Source organism: Hydra vulgaris, chromosome 04, assembly GCF_038396675.1.
Source record: "Hydra vulgaris chromosome 04, alternate assembly HydraT2T_AEP".
NCBI classification, from domain to species: Eukaryota; Metazoa; Cnidaria; class Hydrozoa; order Anthoathecata; family Hydridae; genus Hydra; species Hydra vulgaris.
In genome coordinates, this window is record NC_088923.1 from 39,421,043 (window position 1) to 39,437,429 (window position 16,387).

Below are 16,387 nucleotides of genomic sequence, written 5' to 3' on the forward strand. Positions count from 1 at the left end.
ACTAGTGTGATCTGACTAGTCTTCATAATAACATTTTATTGATGAAATATATAATTCCATTCATTTTATATTGCATCTGTATTTTCGTTTTATCATATATAACGAAGTTCAAATATAGAGTGTTTATGTGCAGCGATAATTAATACAAAAATAATTATTGTTTTCATTAAATTCTAATGTGATAGCAGACATACGGACGATAAACATTTCTAAACTCTTAAAAAACTTCTTGATGAAATACAATTTATGACAGGTAACTTTTGTCAATTAATTAACAAGTTTTAGCACAAATACAACAAGGCGTAAAAAACACCAAATCATGGCTGGAGATCCGAAACACGCGAACTTATTCCTGGCCATTACGTTTTATGAAGTAAAAGTAGTAACAATATTTTAAAATTTTATATAAAAAACAAAATAAATTTATTGTCGCGAGTTTAAAAAATAATTTCTGCATAAATTTTTACTTTTGTATAACTAATTCTCTATTTAACAACTAAACAAACATTTGAAAAAATTTGAAAACATTCAAGTCTTGTCAAGCGTTTCAAAAAAATGCTTCACAACACTTTAATGTTTTCAAATAGGGTACCGTTGCGGTTCTAAAAATAGATTTGATAAACTTTTTGCAAAGCTTTCTGGGATCGAAATGTGGTCATTTCTGGGATCGAACAAATGTGGGGCCCAGTGCAGGATAACCTTGTGAGGCCTTAACATTATTATAGTATATATATGTACACATATATGATTTTCAAAAAGTTATAAAAACCCTTTTAAATGTGTATTCGCTATGTTGATATTTTTCAAATTGGAATGTTCAAAAATCTTGTTTATGATATTTACTTCTTTCAGTATGGCATACCAAAGTATCTTAATTATCTTAAATAGTACTTAATATAAATTCAAAAGAACAAAGTTTATTTCCAATTGCTTTGATTTTCGTTCTTATTTTTACGTCTCTGGTATGTTCAAGTAGGTGTTTTAAAGCTAGAGAAAATTGTGATATTTGAAATCTTACAGATTTTACGCTTTTCAGACGGCATTCCCATCATGTTTCTGAAAATGGTTTTGGAGTAAGTTGCTTGACATAAACTTTCAATATATTCCAGCCTTGCACAGAGTATTCAAAAATGTTTTACAGCCTTTGTAAAGGGTCCATCTATCTTAGCAATTTCATGTTTTCCAAAAAATGAAATTGCTAAGGTAGATGATTTGCAATATCTCCAAGAACCAAATTTAAATTATGATTCCCGCAGGGCATATATATTGTATTTGAATTTTTTTGCAAAATAAGTGCTTGCACACCTTTATAAATAGCTTTCCATTTTCGTAGATAATCCTTTTCCAGTTGAATCGTTTCCTAGTTCATAACCAATAAATTATTCTTTTATACTCACATCTTCAAAGTTATCTACATGTAGATATCTTAAAACAGCATATAATTGTTCTATATGGCTTAAATCTGGAATGCGATCTATTACAACTGTGAAATACTTGGCGTGCTTAACTTTTTTTATTATTTCACTTTTAACTTTTTTAGCTAAATTACAAATCAGCTTGTATTCTATGAGATAAATAGGAACGTGGTGCTGTGTTACGTTTTTAATCATTTTTTCATGTTCTATATCAATACTTTTTGCAAGTTTAAAATTATTTTCTAGCTGTAACAATTTGTACATGGCTTGTAAATGGTGTTTTTTTTTTGTTTTTATTTTTATTTTATTTTATTTTATTTTGCGGTTTACATAAACTAAAACTCCTTTCACAAAAAATAAAATATAATTACAAATGTATAAATAATAAACAGACAGGGGCTCAAAGAAGATATGGATGGCAAAATACCAACCTAATCTTTTCATAGAGCCACTACAGCTCATAACAATAATAGTAAAATATGGTTAATAAATCAAGTAGAAAATTTAGGAAAAAAAAATAGGAAAAAAGAAGATAAAATATTTAAGAACAAAAATAGAGAAAAAAGAAAATGTATCAATTAAAAGTACAAACACCCTCAATTAGTCAAAAAAGAAGTTATAATATTTAAAAATACATATAGAATATATAAAGAATTAGGAATAAATAGTATAAAAAAATATAAATAGTTGCCAATAGTTAAAATATTTAAAAATAAAAATCTGTCAGAAAAAATATAAAATAATAATATATATAAATATATATATATATATATATATATATATATATATATATATTTATATATATATATATATATATATATATATATATATATATATATATATATACAGAGTCGTAACCGCCGGGGGGGGAGCCAGGGGGGCATAGGCCCCCAAATAACTTTTTTAAAAATTTCTCTTTCAATCGAAGAAACCCCGGGCCCCCCCCCCCCCTATATCAAAATTGTGGTTACGGCTCTGTATATATATATATAAACAGGGTTAGTCAAAAGTTTTGTCTCCCCCACTGGTCTAACAATTTCAACTTTAATACAAAAACAAGTAATGATTTGCAAGAAATACATATTTATTAAACACAACAATACATAAACCAATAAAATAAAAATATAGTTCATGCTTAGTACTTAGTATGTCCTCCATTTGCAGCTCGAACAGCCGCAACACGACTCGGCAGAGATTCCGCCAGAGCCTTCAGATAATCACCATCCATCGATTTCCAAGTTTTTTGAACACGGCGTACCAGTTCTTCCCTATTTTTTGGCCATGGTTCAAGTAGCACACTGTCTTGAAGTTTTGCATCGTAAGGTGTTCGATACAGGTCATGTCAGGGCTGTTACCTGGCCACCGACCTTTTGGGATAAAGGCGGCAAAATTTTTACGACAAAATTCCTGGGTCTTCTTCGCAGAATGTGCTGGAGCACCATCTTGCTGAAATAACACATGTTGAGGGCTAAACACAAGTTGGCGGCAGTCAGCATCATTACCGGCTTGTTTTCCTACACAAGCTTCTTTATAAACTGGAAGAATATTATTTATGTAATAATCAGCATTGATCGTAACTTTTTCTGGGACAATTATTAATTTTGTCAAACCATACCCTGACATTCCACCGGCAACCATAATTTTAAGTCCATTTTTTGGCTTCTGCGCCGGGATAATTTTAGTTTTGTCGTCAGTGCGAATGCGGACATTTTGTCGGTTCGGAGTCGGGAAAAGTTCGATGGGCGACTCATCCGTCCAAAGAATGTGACTCCTCTTGATACGCCCCAAATGGTTATCGTCCAGATAACCGTTTTCGTCTAACCACTGGCACAGCTTTAAGCGATCGTCTTTATTTTTTGCAGTTAGTAGGGATTTTATTGGCTGTTTATAAGCAATTTTACCCCACGGTTGTTCGCGAACGAATCTTCGTACAGTTGACTCTGATACGATTTTATTTTTTTCCCGATATCGATGCGACATGTTCAGCTTTCTTGCGCAAGCACCTGGAGATGAACCCCACTTATTTTTTATAGTTTCGGTGATGATTTTTTTTGACGCTGGTGACAAAGCCTTCAGACGACCAGAACAAAACTTGTCATTAAACTTTGACGATGGTGATTTTGTCCAGTACCGCTGAACCGTTCGTGGATGACACCCCAACACTTTGGCAATTTGTGTCTTCGTCATGCCGGCTATCTGCAGTTCCGCCATTCTTTTTCTTAAAGCAGGAGCTGTATTTGTGACACCAGCTATTTTTCCCATCTAAAATAATAATACAAAACATAAGTTTTCCAGAATACTTCGCTTGTAATTGAAATTTAATTTTAGGGTGGGGGGAGACAAAACTTTTGACATGCATGATGAAAATTTCACCTTTAAAATTTTGAACACTAAACTAAACCCTAACAATCCGTGCTTTCATTTTATAATAATATAGACAAAATACTATCTATTAATCATGCTCATTATAAAATAAATACGTTTATTTAATAACAGCACCTTATTAAATATTCTTACCTTCCTGCTTTATAATAAAATCTTCGTATATTAAATTAAATAGTTTTTATGTCAAAAACATATTTTTAAAAATAACATCAGTAAACAACAGTATTAAGGTCAAGGTTAGATACTGAAAATAATTATCTATAAATTACAACGCTGACAAGAGATAAAATGTACTTCAAAAAAAGTGCCACTAAGGGGAGACAAAACTTTTGACTAACCCTGTATATATATATATATATACAGTATGTCAAAAAAGTCACCCCTTGATGGTTTTTCAATAAAAACAAAATTTTATATGCTTAAATATAGATTTTTGACCCAAATTTTTTTTTTAAATATTGAATTTATATCAAAAAACATTTTTATTAAAAGAGATTAATATTCTTATACTTAAAACAAAAACTCAAAAAAGTCAAAAAAGTGTATACCCCTTATATAATTATTTTGCTAATATAAAATTAATAGTCTATTTGTGCGTCTTTAGCCTTGATTACTGCAAGACATCTTTTAGGCATTGAATTTACTAAGTTTTTAGGCCATTGTGTGTCAAATTTTTCTCACTCCTCAATGAGAATTGCCTTTAACTGCGACAAACTGGATGGTTTTTGATCAGCTACTTTAATTTTAAAAAATTCCATTAATTTTCAATCGGATTTAGATCTGGTGACTGAGGAACCCAATCTAACTTTGATGTGAGTTTAGGAGTTAGGAACCCAGCAAGCTTTGATGTGTGCTTAGGATCTCCATCCTGTTGAAAGATAAAATTACGAGATAAGCCAGCACTTCTGGCGCTTGATCTCAGTTTTCGCTTCAGAATGTCAGATAAACCTCTTTTGTCATTATTCCGTCAATGAATTCGAGTTCGCCAACACCACTCCAAGCAAAAGAGCCCCAAACCATCATTTGACCTATGATAAGAGGAAAAAATAAGTTAGAAGTATATATTATATTGAAATTTTATAATAAAGCTTAATGTCACCTCCCCCATGCTTGACAGTTGGTCTCATACATTTAGGATTTAGGCATTCACCATTTTTTCTCCATTTGCGTATGATACCATCAGAAATAAACAAACATATTTTTATTTCATCAGACCATAAAACTCTATGCCATTGGTCAATAGTCCAATTTGAATGTTTCTTAGCCCAAGCCAATCTTTTCTTTTGGTTCTTTTTACTCAAAAAAGGCTTTTTTGGAGCAACTCTACCTTCAAAACCTCGATTTTTTAAGCGATTGCGAACGTTTTGAGGATTTACAGTTACACCATGATCTGTTTGTAAATCTTTCGCAAGCTTTGGTGCAGATAATCCTTAATCTTGTTCAACTTTTCGAATAATTTCTCTATCAATGCGTTGAGTAGTCTTAGCTAGGTGTCCTTTTCTTGGCAAATTTTTAATAGTACCCATTTTTTTATATTTTCTAATGATATTTCCTACACTATTAAGCTTAACATTTCAAAACTAATTTTGGTAAATTTTGTATTTCATTTAGAGGAGCATTTTTATGGAACAAAATAGTGTTAAAACTTTTTGATTTCTCTAATGAATGGAACTTTTTCTTATTTAAAAGAAAATTGAAAGAAATTCTTTTCTCAGTTGAAAACATTCTGATATATTTTTAAGTTTGTTTTGTTTTTTATTAATACTCTTAGGAAATATTTTATCGTAATTTATATATACGAAATCTTTTATCTTAACTTATATATATATATATATATATATATATATATATATATATATATATATATATATATGTATATATATATATATATATATATATATATATATATATATATATATATATATACGTATATATGTATGTGTACTTGTGCGTACTATTTGTATGTGTATATATATATATTGATGTGTAAGTATATTTATTTACATGTTTGTATGTTTAAATATGTATAAATAATTATATTTGTATTTATGTGTGAATATTTGTCTATGAATTATTAAAGGATTATTTATTATTTAAAATTTGTTTAGGCGGTTCTCGATGACAAGATCTTATGATCTTCTGCGAGTATCCGCGTTCTTGTTGTAACGTTAACAAAATTGTAATTCTGACTATACATATTTTATTCATTCTTATATTGTAAAACTTATTTTGAATAAAAAAAAAGAACAAAAAAAAAAAAAAAAAAACATGGACTATTTTAGAAATAGTTTTATATCCTTTTCCACTTTTATAGTGTCCCAGGATCAGTTTTTTTTACTGATTCATAAATTTCATATCTTTTCGCCATAATTTTCTTATTAAGAACCTAAAAAGAAACAAACTTTGCTAAAAAATTAGTTAGAGTAACTTCTATCAATCAAATTTGATTGTTTTTGGCTTATTTTCCACAATTTTACTAATTTAAATAACAGTTAAAAAATGATTAAGGGGTGATACACTTTTTTGACTTTAGTGGACACTTTTTCTAATTTAGTGGATAATTTTTGTTTTAAGTATAAGAATATTATTTTCTTCTTATAAAAATGTTTTTTAAAATAAATTCAATATAAAAAAAAAATTGAGGTCAAAAATCTAAATTTAAGCATATAAAATTTTGTTTTTAATGAAAAATCAACAGGGGGTGATTTTTCAATAAAAAATCACCCCCTGTTGACTTTTTCAATAAAAACAAAATTTTATATGCTTAAGACTTTTTTGACATACTGTATATATATATGTATATATATATATATATATATATATATATATATATATATATATATATATATATATATATATATATATATATATATATATATATATATTGGTATAAATAGTTAAAAAGAAGATATAATATTAATAAATACTAATAGTCACAAAAAGTCATAAAAGAAGATATTTAAATACAAGTTTCCAATTAAATATATAATATCATATTCAACATGTAATGTATAATAGTATATTCAACATATAATGTATAATGTATATAAGATTACGTACAATATTTAAAAATACAAACAGTTAAATAATCAGATATAATGCTTATAAAAAGTTTTTGTAAACAAAAATAAAAATTAATCCGTAAGATTTAAAGCGTAAGTTTTTGTCTGACACTGAAATGAATTTAATGATTTTGTCATATTTAAATTGCCTTTCAGAAAAGAGTTCCATAGCTTTGGTCCTCTATAAGTTATACTATATTTTGTGTATTTGTTTACTTTTTTAGGTAATTTATATGTGTTACTTTGATTTATTATTAAGAAATACTTTTCATTTAAGTTTTTATTAAATTTACATATAAAGATTTCAGAAGTTAGATTATTAGTATATTTATACATAAAGTTTAGGTGTTGGTAAATATATATCGGATATACGTTCATCATTTTCATATCCATCATTAAAGGTTTAGCGCGGTCCCCCATTTTTTTGTTGTATATAATTCTACAAGCACGTTTTTGTAAGCAAAAAACTTTTTTAAGTTTTGTTGGTTGGCAACTTGCCCGCGTAATACTTGCATAAGTAATGTAACAATGAATTAAGTTGAAGTATATAAGCTTTAGACTTTGTGAATTTATGAATGGGCGAATTCGATACATAATACTAATGTTTTTACTAATTTCTGATTGTATATGCTTTATATGTGGGAGCCATAATAAATGGTCATCCACAATAACTCCTAAAAACTTTGTAGTATCTTGTTTTTTGATTTGCTTAAAATTTATAATAAGTTTGGGCAGTTTTTTATGAAACAAGGAGTATAGTGTTTTTTCAACGTTAGGAGAAAGTCTATTTGAACTGAACCAGTCAATTACTCTTTCTAATTCAATGTTCATGCCAGCATATAGTTGAATAATATTGGAGTTAGATAAAAATAGATTTGTATTGTCTGCAAACATAATAGCATTTAGTTTTACTGATGTATTATCAAAATCATTAACTTAAATTAAAAATAAATGCGGTCCTAGGATCAATCCTTGAGGCACTCCACACAGAATATTCAGTATTGTGGATTTCTTGTTTTAAACATATTGTTTTCTATTAGTTACTTTTTATCTAATGATGTAATTTATTGCATAACCCGTACCATTTTAGTCTTTCTAACAGAATAAAGTGATCAACAATGTCGAATGCCTTGGATAAATCTATGAATACTCCAAGAGTAAACTTATCATTTTCAAAACCATCAGTTATTGGTTATTTGGTGTTCTGATCTTTCGTGACTTTGCAATCGCGAACTTAAATGTGCCCAGTCATTTAATACATTTAAACAGAGAGCAGCGGTATTTGATGAGAATAATTTACATGCATATCAGTATTTGGGGTTCTTAGTTTTGGAATATAATAACCACTTTTGTTTGTCTTGTTCCCCATTCGTTAATTTTCTTATATAATAGCATTCAGAAAAACTTCTATTATTATAATCTTTCAGAAAATCGTAATTTTTTACTTGTATTACGCCGTTTTGTGTAATTGTCGTTCTAATTTTATCACTTATAAATTTTTAGGCTAAGTGCCGGGATCATTGATAGTAATACTAGTTATAGGATCTTTGTCGATATTTTGATTGTTTTGAAGCTGGAAACTTTTTACTGATTCATCTTGTTTATTTGATATCGATGAGAAGTTTTCTTTGTTTCCCTCTGTTTGATTAACATTTTGCTTTTGCTGAATTGTCGTATCCCACTTTCACCATCATTATATATATATATATATATATATATATATATATATATATATATATATATATATATATATATATATATATATATATATATATATATATATATATATATATATATATAGAGAGAGAGAGAGAGAGAGAGAGAGAGAGAGAGAGAGAGAGAGAGAGAGAGAGAGAGAGAGAGAGAGAGAGATTATGTAGATTTAAGTATAAATAAAACTATATATAGAAAATGTAGATTCAAGTATAAATAAACCTGGAAATATGTTTAAATTGTACAAAATTCAAAACTCTGTTTAAGTATATTTTTCTGTACATAAAGCATATTTTAAAACTAATTACAGCTCTTTTTAAATGTAAAAATAAATTTTATACTGTCTTACTAATCACCAACGCCAACACCTTAATGAGTCATAAAATTAAGAACATTTGATTAAGGTGTCGTGCATAACTATCAATTAAAATAAATTAATAGTAGTTTATTTGGCACTTTGCCTGAGCTGTGCCAAAAATATTACGCCAGTGTTGTATCGTCAGCAAAGTGTTGTATCATCAGCAAAAAGTTGTATTATTAGCAAAGTGTTGTATCATCAACAAAGTGTTGTATCATCAGCAAAGCTGACGCCAAAAATAATACGCGGATTTGAATTGTGTTGTTATAACAATTACTTTTATAATAATATTGATACGGTCGCTCAATTTGTCTTAGAAGTTTTCTTAAATATGTCTAAGAAAAAAAAAAACTACCTGCATTATTTTTTCAAATCATAAGATAAGACGACAGTTCTGTTTTGTAATAAATTAAACTCTTTTATTAGGTTAATAAATAATCCCATGCGTTTTTACTTACTCAATTACAGTGTAAAAATATCTGAATTTATTTAAAAACGAAGTATTTACTATACGCAACCTAATGGAAGTATACAAACTCTAATGTGAAAACGATGGTAGATGGTCTAATAATGTTACACGCTCACAGCAAGTATTAAAGATCAACGTTTAGAAATTCAATTTTAAAACAATCAGTTTAACTAGAATTTAGAGGAACAACAAGTGATTTAAGGAACTTTATGAAGGAGAACATTCCGAAGCAGAGATTGATCTAGCAATCTTGTTTATTTTATCATTATCGTATACCCCACTTAATACGTACACCCAATTATTTTATTGGGTGTTTAAAAAAATTAAATAAAAAAAGCGCATACGCGTGCTATTGCATTGAAACCTTTGAACCAAACAGATTGCAATTTTAAAAGTAAAAGTTTACTATTTTATATTTTAAAAAAAAAAAAAACATTATTTCGTAAACTAAATTACCTTAATTGATATTAATAAAGATATCTTTTATGAATTTTACTTATGTATTTATTGAACACTAATTTTGCTACCGGAAGCGTACTTTAATTCGTCATTATATTTTAGATATATTAATTTTTTAAAACGTATGTGTAAATTATTTTTTTAAGAAATATCTTAAAATATTTTACATATTTTACACGTTTTAAACGGCAGGCTAACATAGTATTTTTATTCTAATAAAAGCGCTTTTTATTGGTTAATAAATTCTATTTTGGCACGTGACATTCTTAGCCAATAAAAGGGACTTTCGGTAGGCAAAAAAAAATTTTTTGGCTAGTCGAGGCAAGGGCTGCCAACTCCCGACAAAATAGTGTAATTTTAGCCGCAAAGCATTGTGGGATGTCTTGCGGGACCAAAATAATCTTAATATGCAAACTTAATGATTTTTAATAACATAAATTTAAATAACAATCATATCAGGCAGCTTGAAAAAAACTCCTTTAGAAACTAAACTTTTGAAATTGATAACTTATTTATAAATTTACTTTTATAACATTATTAACTTAACATGAATATATTTACGATAGTAATAAAAACTTGCAAAACTGCTATTTAAAAGCATTGTTATCATCTTATTCGTTTAAATATATTCTTATTTAGATTCTAAATTAATAAATGATGCTGTGAGAAAAAAAAACTATTTCTAATAAGAAATCAGAGCCGCACCAAGGGCGGGGCCGGCCGGGCCGCGGCCTGAGGCGCCAAAATTGGGAGGGCGCAAACTTTAATAAATTAAAAAAACAATTATCAGTTTATGAAACTAATTTTTACGGCGTCGCTGCTGTTGATAAGAAAATTAATTAAAATTCCGCCTCTTTACACAAACTCTTAAATATTAAAGCTCATATACTGAATAAAAAAGCGCCCTATAACAATAATATACCTTTGATAACTTTTGAGCATTATAATTCTATAATGAGTCGAACCCAAAAGTTATCTAGTGCTGAATTTAAGAAGAAAAGAAAACAGCGCCAAGAAAGTGACGAGAAACTACAAAACTGTTTCAAAAAGTGGTTGGTAACAAACTCAGTGGAGAAACAAATTATTTCAGAGGATATTTGTATTGAAATTAATGACAATTCAACAGATCCTATAATTGACTTTAATTGAGTTTAGATCATCATTTGGAATTAATTGAAGAGGAGATTTTCATCAGCCAAAGTCAAGAAGAATTTTGCACAACTGATTTAGAACCAACCAGGGAAGATGAAAATGCCTAGCTTTCAGGCCCAGCTGAAATGGACGAGGATGAACTTCATTCAGAAATCTCAGAAATTCTAGTGGCCTCGGAAGAAAATTTTCAACATAGGGATCCAGCAACATGGCCTAAAATAACGGACAAAACAAGATGCTTTTTGATTGAGCAATGGCCAGAGCAAGACAGAAGAGAATTTTTCCCAAACACGCTGTTTGATTTTGACAACAGAATGCGACACTTCAGCTCAAAATGGTATGAAAAAATTCATCCCAATGGTAAAAAATTTGTTCGCACTTGGCTGCAGTACAGCAATAAAAAAGATTCTTTATTTTGTTTTTGCTGTTTGTTATTTTTAACAACAAAAACCAACAATTTCTCAGAAATTTCTAAAGAGTTTTGTGACTGGAAAAAACTAAACCCAAGAATTCCTGAGCATGAAAACAACAATGAACACCAAAGATGCTATTCTGATCGGAAAACTCTTGAAAAAAACCTCAAGGAAGGAAAGACCCTGAATTCTGATCTGTTGAGAGTTATTAGTGGAGAGATGAAAAAGCGGAGAGATATCTTAAAAGTGATTGTTGATGCAATTTTGTTCTGTGCCAAGAACAATCTTGCCCTTCGGGGAACAACAGAAGACATCGGTCAACAAAACAGTGGCATTTTTCTGAGCTTAATTGAGTTGATTAGCCATTATTATCCTTTAGTGGCTGAACACATTGCGTCCGTTAAAGCAAAAAAAACCACAACATTCTACTTTTCTCCTTGAATTCAAAATGAGCTGATTGAGTTACTTGGGCAGAAAGTCAGGAAAGAAATTTTGTCAAACATCAAAGAAGCTAAATACTAGTCTGTTCTGTTTGACTGCACTCCAGATACCTCCCACAAAGAGCAGATGACTCAGATCATCAGGTATGTCCGCATCAGTGATGAAACCTGCACAATTAAGGAAAGCTTTGTGGACTTCATTGAATCTCACCAAAAAACCGGAAAAGGTCTTGCAACAGAGATAACTGAAAAATTGGAGAAGGATGGTCTAAGCATTTCCGATTGCCGGGGCCAAGGCTATTACAATGGAGCCAATATGTCTGGAAAATACAATGGCGTCAAAGCTCACATCCATTCTCTTAATGAGTCAGCAAGATTTGTTCCATGCGCAGCTCACACTTTAAATCTTGTTGGTGTTCATGCTGCTGAGGTTTCCCCACTCATGATTACGTTTTTTGGAAAGGTTCAAGCCGTCTTTAACTTTTTTTCAAGCTTCACGTCAAAATGGGAAAAACTGATGAAAACGTTGATCATCTCATTAAAGGGAAATAGTGACACAAGATGGTCTACCAAAAAAGAAGCAATTACACCATTGCACAGACAAATCAAAGATGTTCTTCAAGTTTTGGAATCCATTATCCACAATCCCATGACAAATGCTGTCACAGTTAGCAGTGCAAAAGAACTTCTCATTCAAATTGATTTCAGTTTTTTGTGTTTGTTGGATTTCTGGTGTCAAATTCTTTCTCTAATTGACCGGGAAAACAAACTGCTTCAGTCAAAAACCATTTCAATTGACATTGCCTCAAAAAAAATGAAATGATTGAAGGCTTCCATTTAGAATTTTTGAGATGTTTGGGTGGACAACATTATCAAAGATGCCATATAAAAAGCTAACCAGAGCGGAATTAATGGTGGCTTTCCAATCAAGAGGAAGCGCAAAGTGAAGCGAATGGCACTTTATGAAGCTGAAGATGACTCTCACCTTCTCACAGCAGAAACAGAATTCGGATCTCAGTGCTTTTTTTTTTAATATTGCATTTAAATTGTTAAAACATCAAAACAACATGGTCAAATTGTAAAGGAAAAAAATATTAAGCATTGTCAGTTACAGTGTTTGATTACACGCCATTCCTGTTCAATCCTGCTAATGCAGAATAGCAATACAGCGGTTCACTCATGTGTCAGAAAACTGTCAAAGTTTTCTAACACTTGAGTGAACCGCTGTATTGCTATTCTGGCTTGCATACAACTATAAAAACAGCATCACAAGATTTACAATTTTATAACTTTTGGAAGGGTTTGTCCTTCATTTAAATGATAAAACTGGAGCAGTTGAAATACATCCAGCATACAAGGTAGTCTCGCTGTAGATGACTAAGAAATTGGCTTTCCAATAAGCCAGTGCTCTGGAGTGGATCTCAAATTAAATGATGCTATTTTATAGTTTATTTTATATGTTAAATAACAAATTTGTAAAAAACACTTTTCTAACTTTTTTCTTCTACTTCTATAATGTTGTAAAATACACTAGCATAATTTACATATACATATATAAATATATATATATATATATATATATATATATATATATATATATATATATATATATATATATATATATATATATATATATATATATATATATATCAGAAAAAGTTCTCTTTTTTTCTTTTTTTGTTCATTGCTGGATCATCAGGAAGAGAACTCTTCATGATGATCCATCAATGAACTTGACCTGTAAATGCTCAACCAACCCAAAATTTTGCAGGACAGATACCTATACCCAATGTACAAAAACAAGCCATGTGGAGCAATGATTCCATCAACTTAACTTTTCAGTTTTATTTGAGCATAATAATCAGTTTTAACTTTTCATTATTATTTGAGCATAATAATCAGTTTTTGTGGTAAAATAAGGTTAAATGCAGCTGAACGAGAATCTTTTCGAAAGCGACTAAAAATGTTTTTTGTAAATAAAACAAATATAAAAAAAAAAAAATCGTAAATCATTTTGAAAAGGAAGGATTTGCTCAAAGTACAATATATGATAACCTAAAAAGACTTGAAACTTTTCAATCGTTTTCTGATAGAAAGCATCCTGGTCGTCCGACATCCTGGACTAGAGAAAAGAAAGCCGAATTAACGAGACTTGTCAACAATCGAAAACGGGACAGTCAGAGAAAAATAGGTATTAAATTCGGTGTAAATCAAACGACAATTGGTCGTCAGTTGATAAAAAATAAATATTAAATATAGAAAATGTGAAAAGGCTCCAAAATACACTATAGAACAACAAATAAAGGCAAAGAAAAGAAGCAGGAAAATAGTTAACCAACTCTATAACACAAAATCGCTTCTAGTCATTGTGACAAAAAATACTTTTGTTTTGCAGGGGACAACATGCCTGGAAATTCTGGATACTACACAAACAACAGAAAGACATGCCCAGAAAGTGTTCGTTTTATAGGAAAAGAGAAATTTCCAAAAAAATTAATAATGTGGATAGCCATATCTGACCGTGGTATGTCCGAGCCATTGTTTCGCACTTCCAAGGCTGTAGCGATCAATTCATCAATCTATATTAATGAATGTTTAGAAAAACGACTTCTTCCATTTATTCACAAGTATTATAGAGACTTTAACTATTTATTTTGGCCAGATTTAGCAAGTTCTCATTATCATAAAGATTCTCTAAATTGGATGGACCAATATGTCTATTACGTTGATAAAGAATCCAATCCCCCAAATGCGCCTCAAGCACGACCAATTAAAAATTTTTGGGGACATTTGGCACAGAAGGTCTACGAGGCAGATTGGCAAGATTCAACAGAGCAAGTTTTGATTGATCGCATTAAACTAAAACTACAAGAAATTGACTTAAACTTTTTACAGTCGCATATGAAAGGCGTCAGAGCAAAATTGAGATCAATTGCAGATGGTGGTGTTTTTTCATATAAAAAATAATCTATTTTTATTAAAAGATAAATGCTTTATTTAAAAAAAATATAATAGTAGTTTGTTTTTTTATTTATAATTTATTTATTGACGTTTTTTTTTTGTCCGATATCTTCCGGATCACCCGTTATATATATATATATATATATATATATATATATATATATATATATATATATATATATATATATATATATATATATATATATATATATATATATATATATATAGATTTATATAGATATATATGTATATATTTAAACAACTTTAAAATGTATTCTACACAATAGAGTGCTCAATGTTCTTAAAAGAACAGAGTAATTATATATTAGTAGAAAATCACAAAAAAAATTTTATGTATATATATATATGTATATATGTATATATTTATATGTATATATATATATAAATATATATATATATATATATATATATATATATATATATATATATATATATATATATATATATATATATATATATATATATATATACATATATATATATATATATATAAATTAGTAAAAAACACTTATCTAACTTTTTCTTCTACTTGAAGTTTTACCATTGCTGGATCATCAGGAAGAGGACTCTTTCTGATGATCCAGCAATGATGAAACTTCAAGTAGAAGAAAAAGTTAGATAAGTGTTTTTTACTAATTTATTATTGCTCTGTTCTTTAAGATCATTGAGCACTCTATATGTAAAATACACTAACATAATTTACATATATATATATATATATATATATATATATATATATATATATATATATATATATATATATATATATATATATATATATATATATATATATATATATATATACATTTATGTAAGTTTTAAGATCAGAGATTATAGGCCATTTGGGCTACACAATATGAAAAAAAAGTATAGTGTATCATTATGCTTAATAATATCTATGTATGCAGTTATATAATTTTATGGTCTTCTATCTAGTTAAGAAAATTTATATTTGCGAGGTAGTGTAAACAGACAAGAAAAAATCTTAAATCATTTTTATTTTTCACCATGTTTATAACAAAAAACAGAGTAAAGAGTGTTCCATTGTTTCTTCTAAAAATAAATAATAATTTTCAGTATGAATCTTTTCACTTTGGAGTCAAATGGTTAATAAAAACACTCTCACAAAATACCATTTTGATTAGATTAGATAAATCAAATTACCATATTGATTAGATGGTCGAATATTGAAGAAGTAGTTCGATTTTTAAATTTATATGAGATAAGCAGTAAAAAAAAAAAATTATTCAACAGCAACTTTTTTCAATGAACGATAAACCTGTTACAGATAAAAAGTGTTCTGTTGAAACAATGATTAGAGCTTTTAAGTACTTTGCTATGTCACGTGCTACATATAATCGTCTTTGAGAAGACTTTGAACTTCCTAGCATTATAACATTAACAAGACTAACATCAAAAGTAAAATCTATTCATGAGGATATTTATCTACAAAAGATTTTTTCAAACTTAACAGGCATTAGACATAAAAACTGCATTCTTCTATTAGATAAAGTTTATGTAAAGACTATGTTGCAGTAC

General features: G+C 28.8%; 2 protein-coding genes across 2 annotated transcripts; both read left to right on the forward strand.

The window, feature by feature from the left end:
• Positions 1–11,138: 11,138 nt before the first annotated feature.
• On the forward strand, positions 11,139–11,867 carry LOC136079399 (zinc finger MYM-type protein 5-like). The gene has a single exon (XM_065795135.1). It carries the CDS (start codon positions 11,139–11,141, stop codon positions 11,865–11,867), a length of 729 nt encoding a protein of 242 aa, XP_065651207.1.
• A 2,402-nt stretch (positions 11,868–14,269) lies between these two features.
• Positions 14,270–14,833, forward strand: LOC136079400 (uncharacterized). Its single transcript, XM_065795136.1, has one exon. It carries the CDS (start codon positions 14,270–14,272, stop codon positions 14,831–14,833), a length of 564 nt encoding a protein of 187 aa, XP_065651208.1.
• The last annotated feature ends 1,554 nt before the right edge of the window (positions 14,834–16,387 follow it).

Bases quoted from the DNA above. Each gene is read 5' to 3' on its own strand.
- LOC136079399 (XM_065795135.1), top strand. From the start codon at position 11,139: ATGGACGAGGATGAACTTCATTCAGAAATCTCAGAAATTCTAGTGGCC.
- LOC136079400 (XM_065795136.1), top strand. From the start codon at position 14,270: ATGCCTGGAAATTCTGGATACTACACAAACAACAGAAAGACATGCCCA.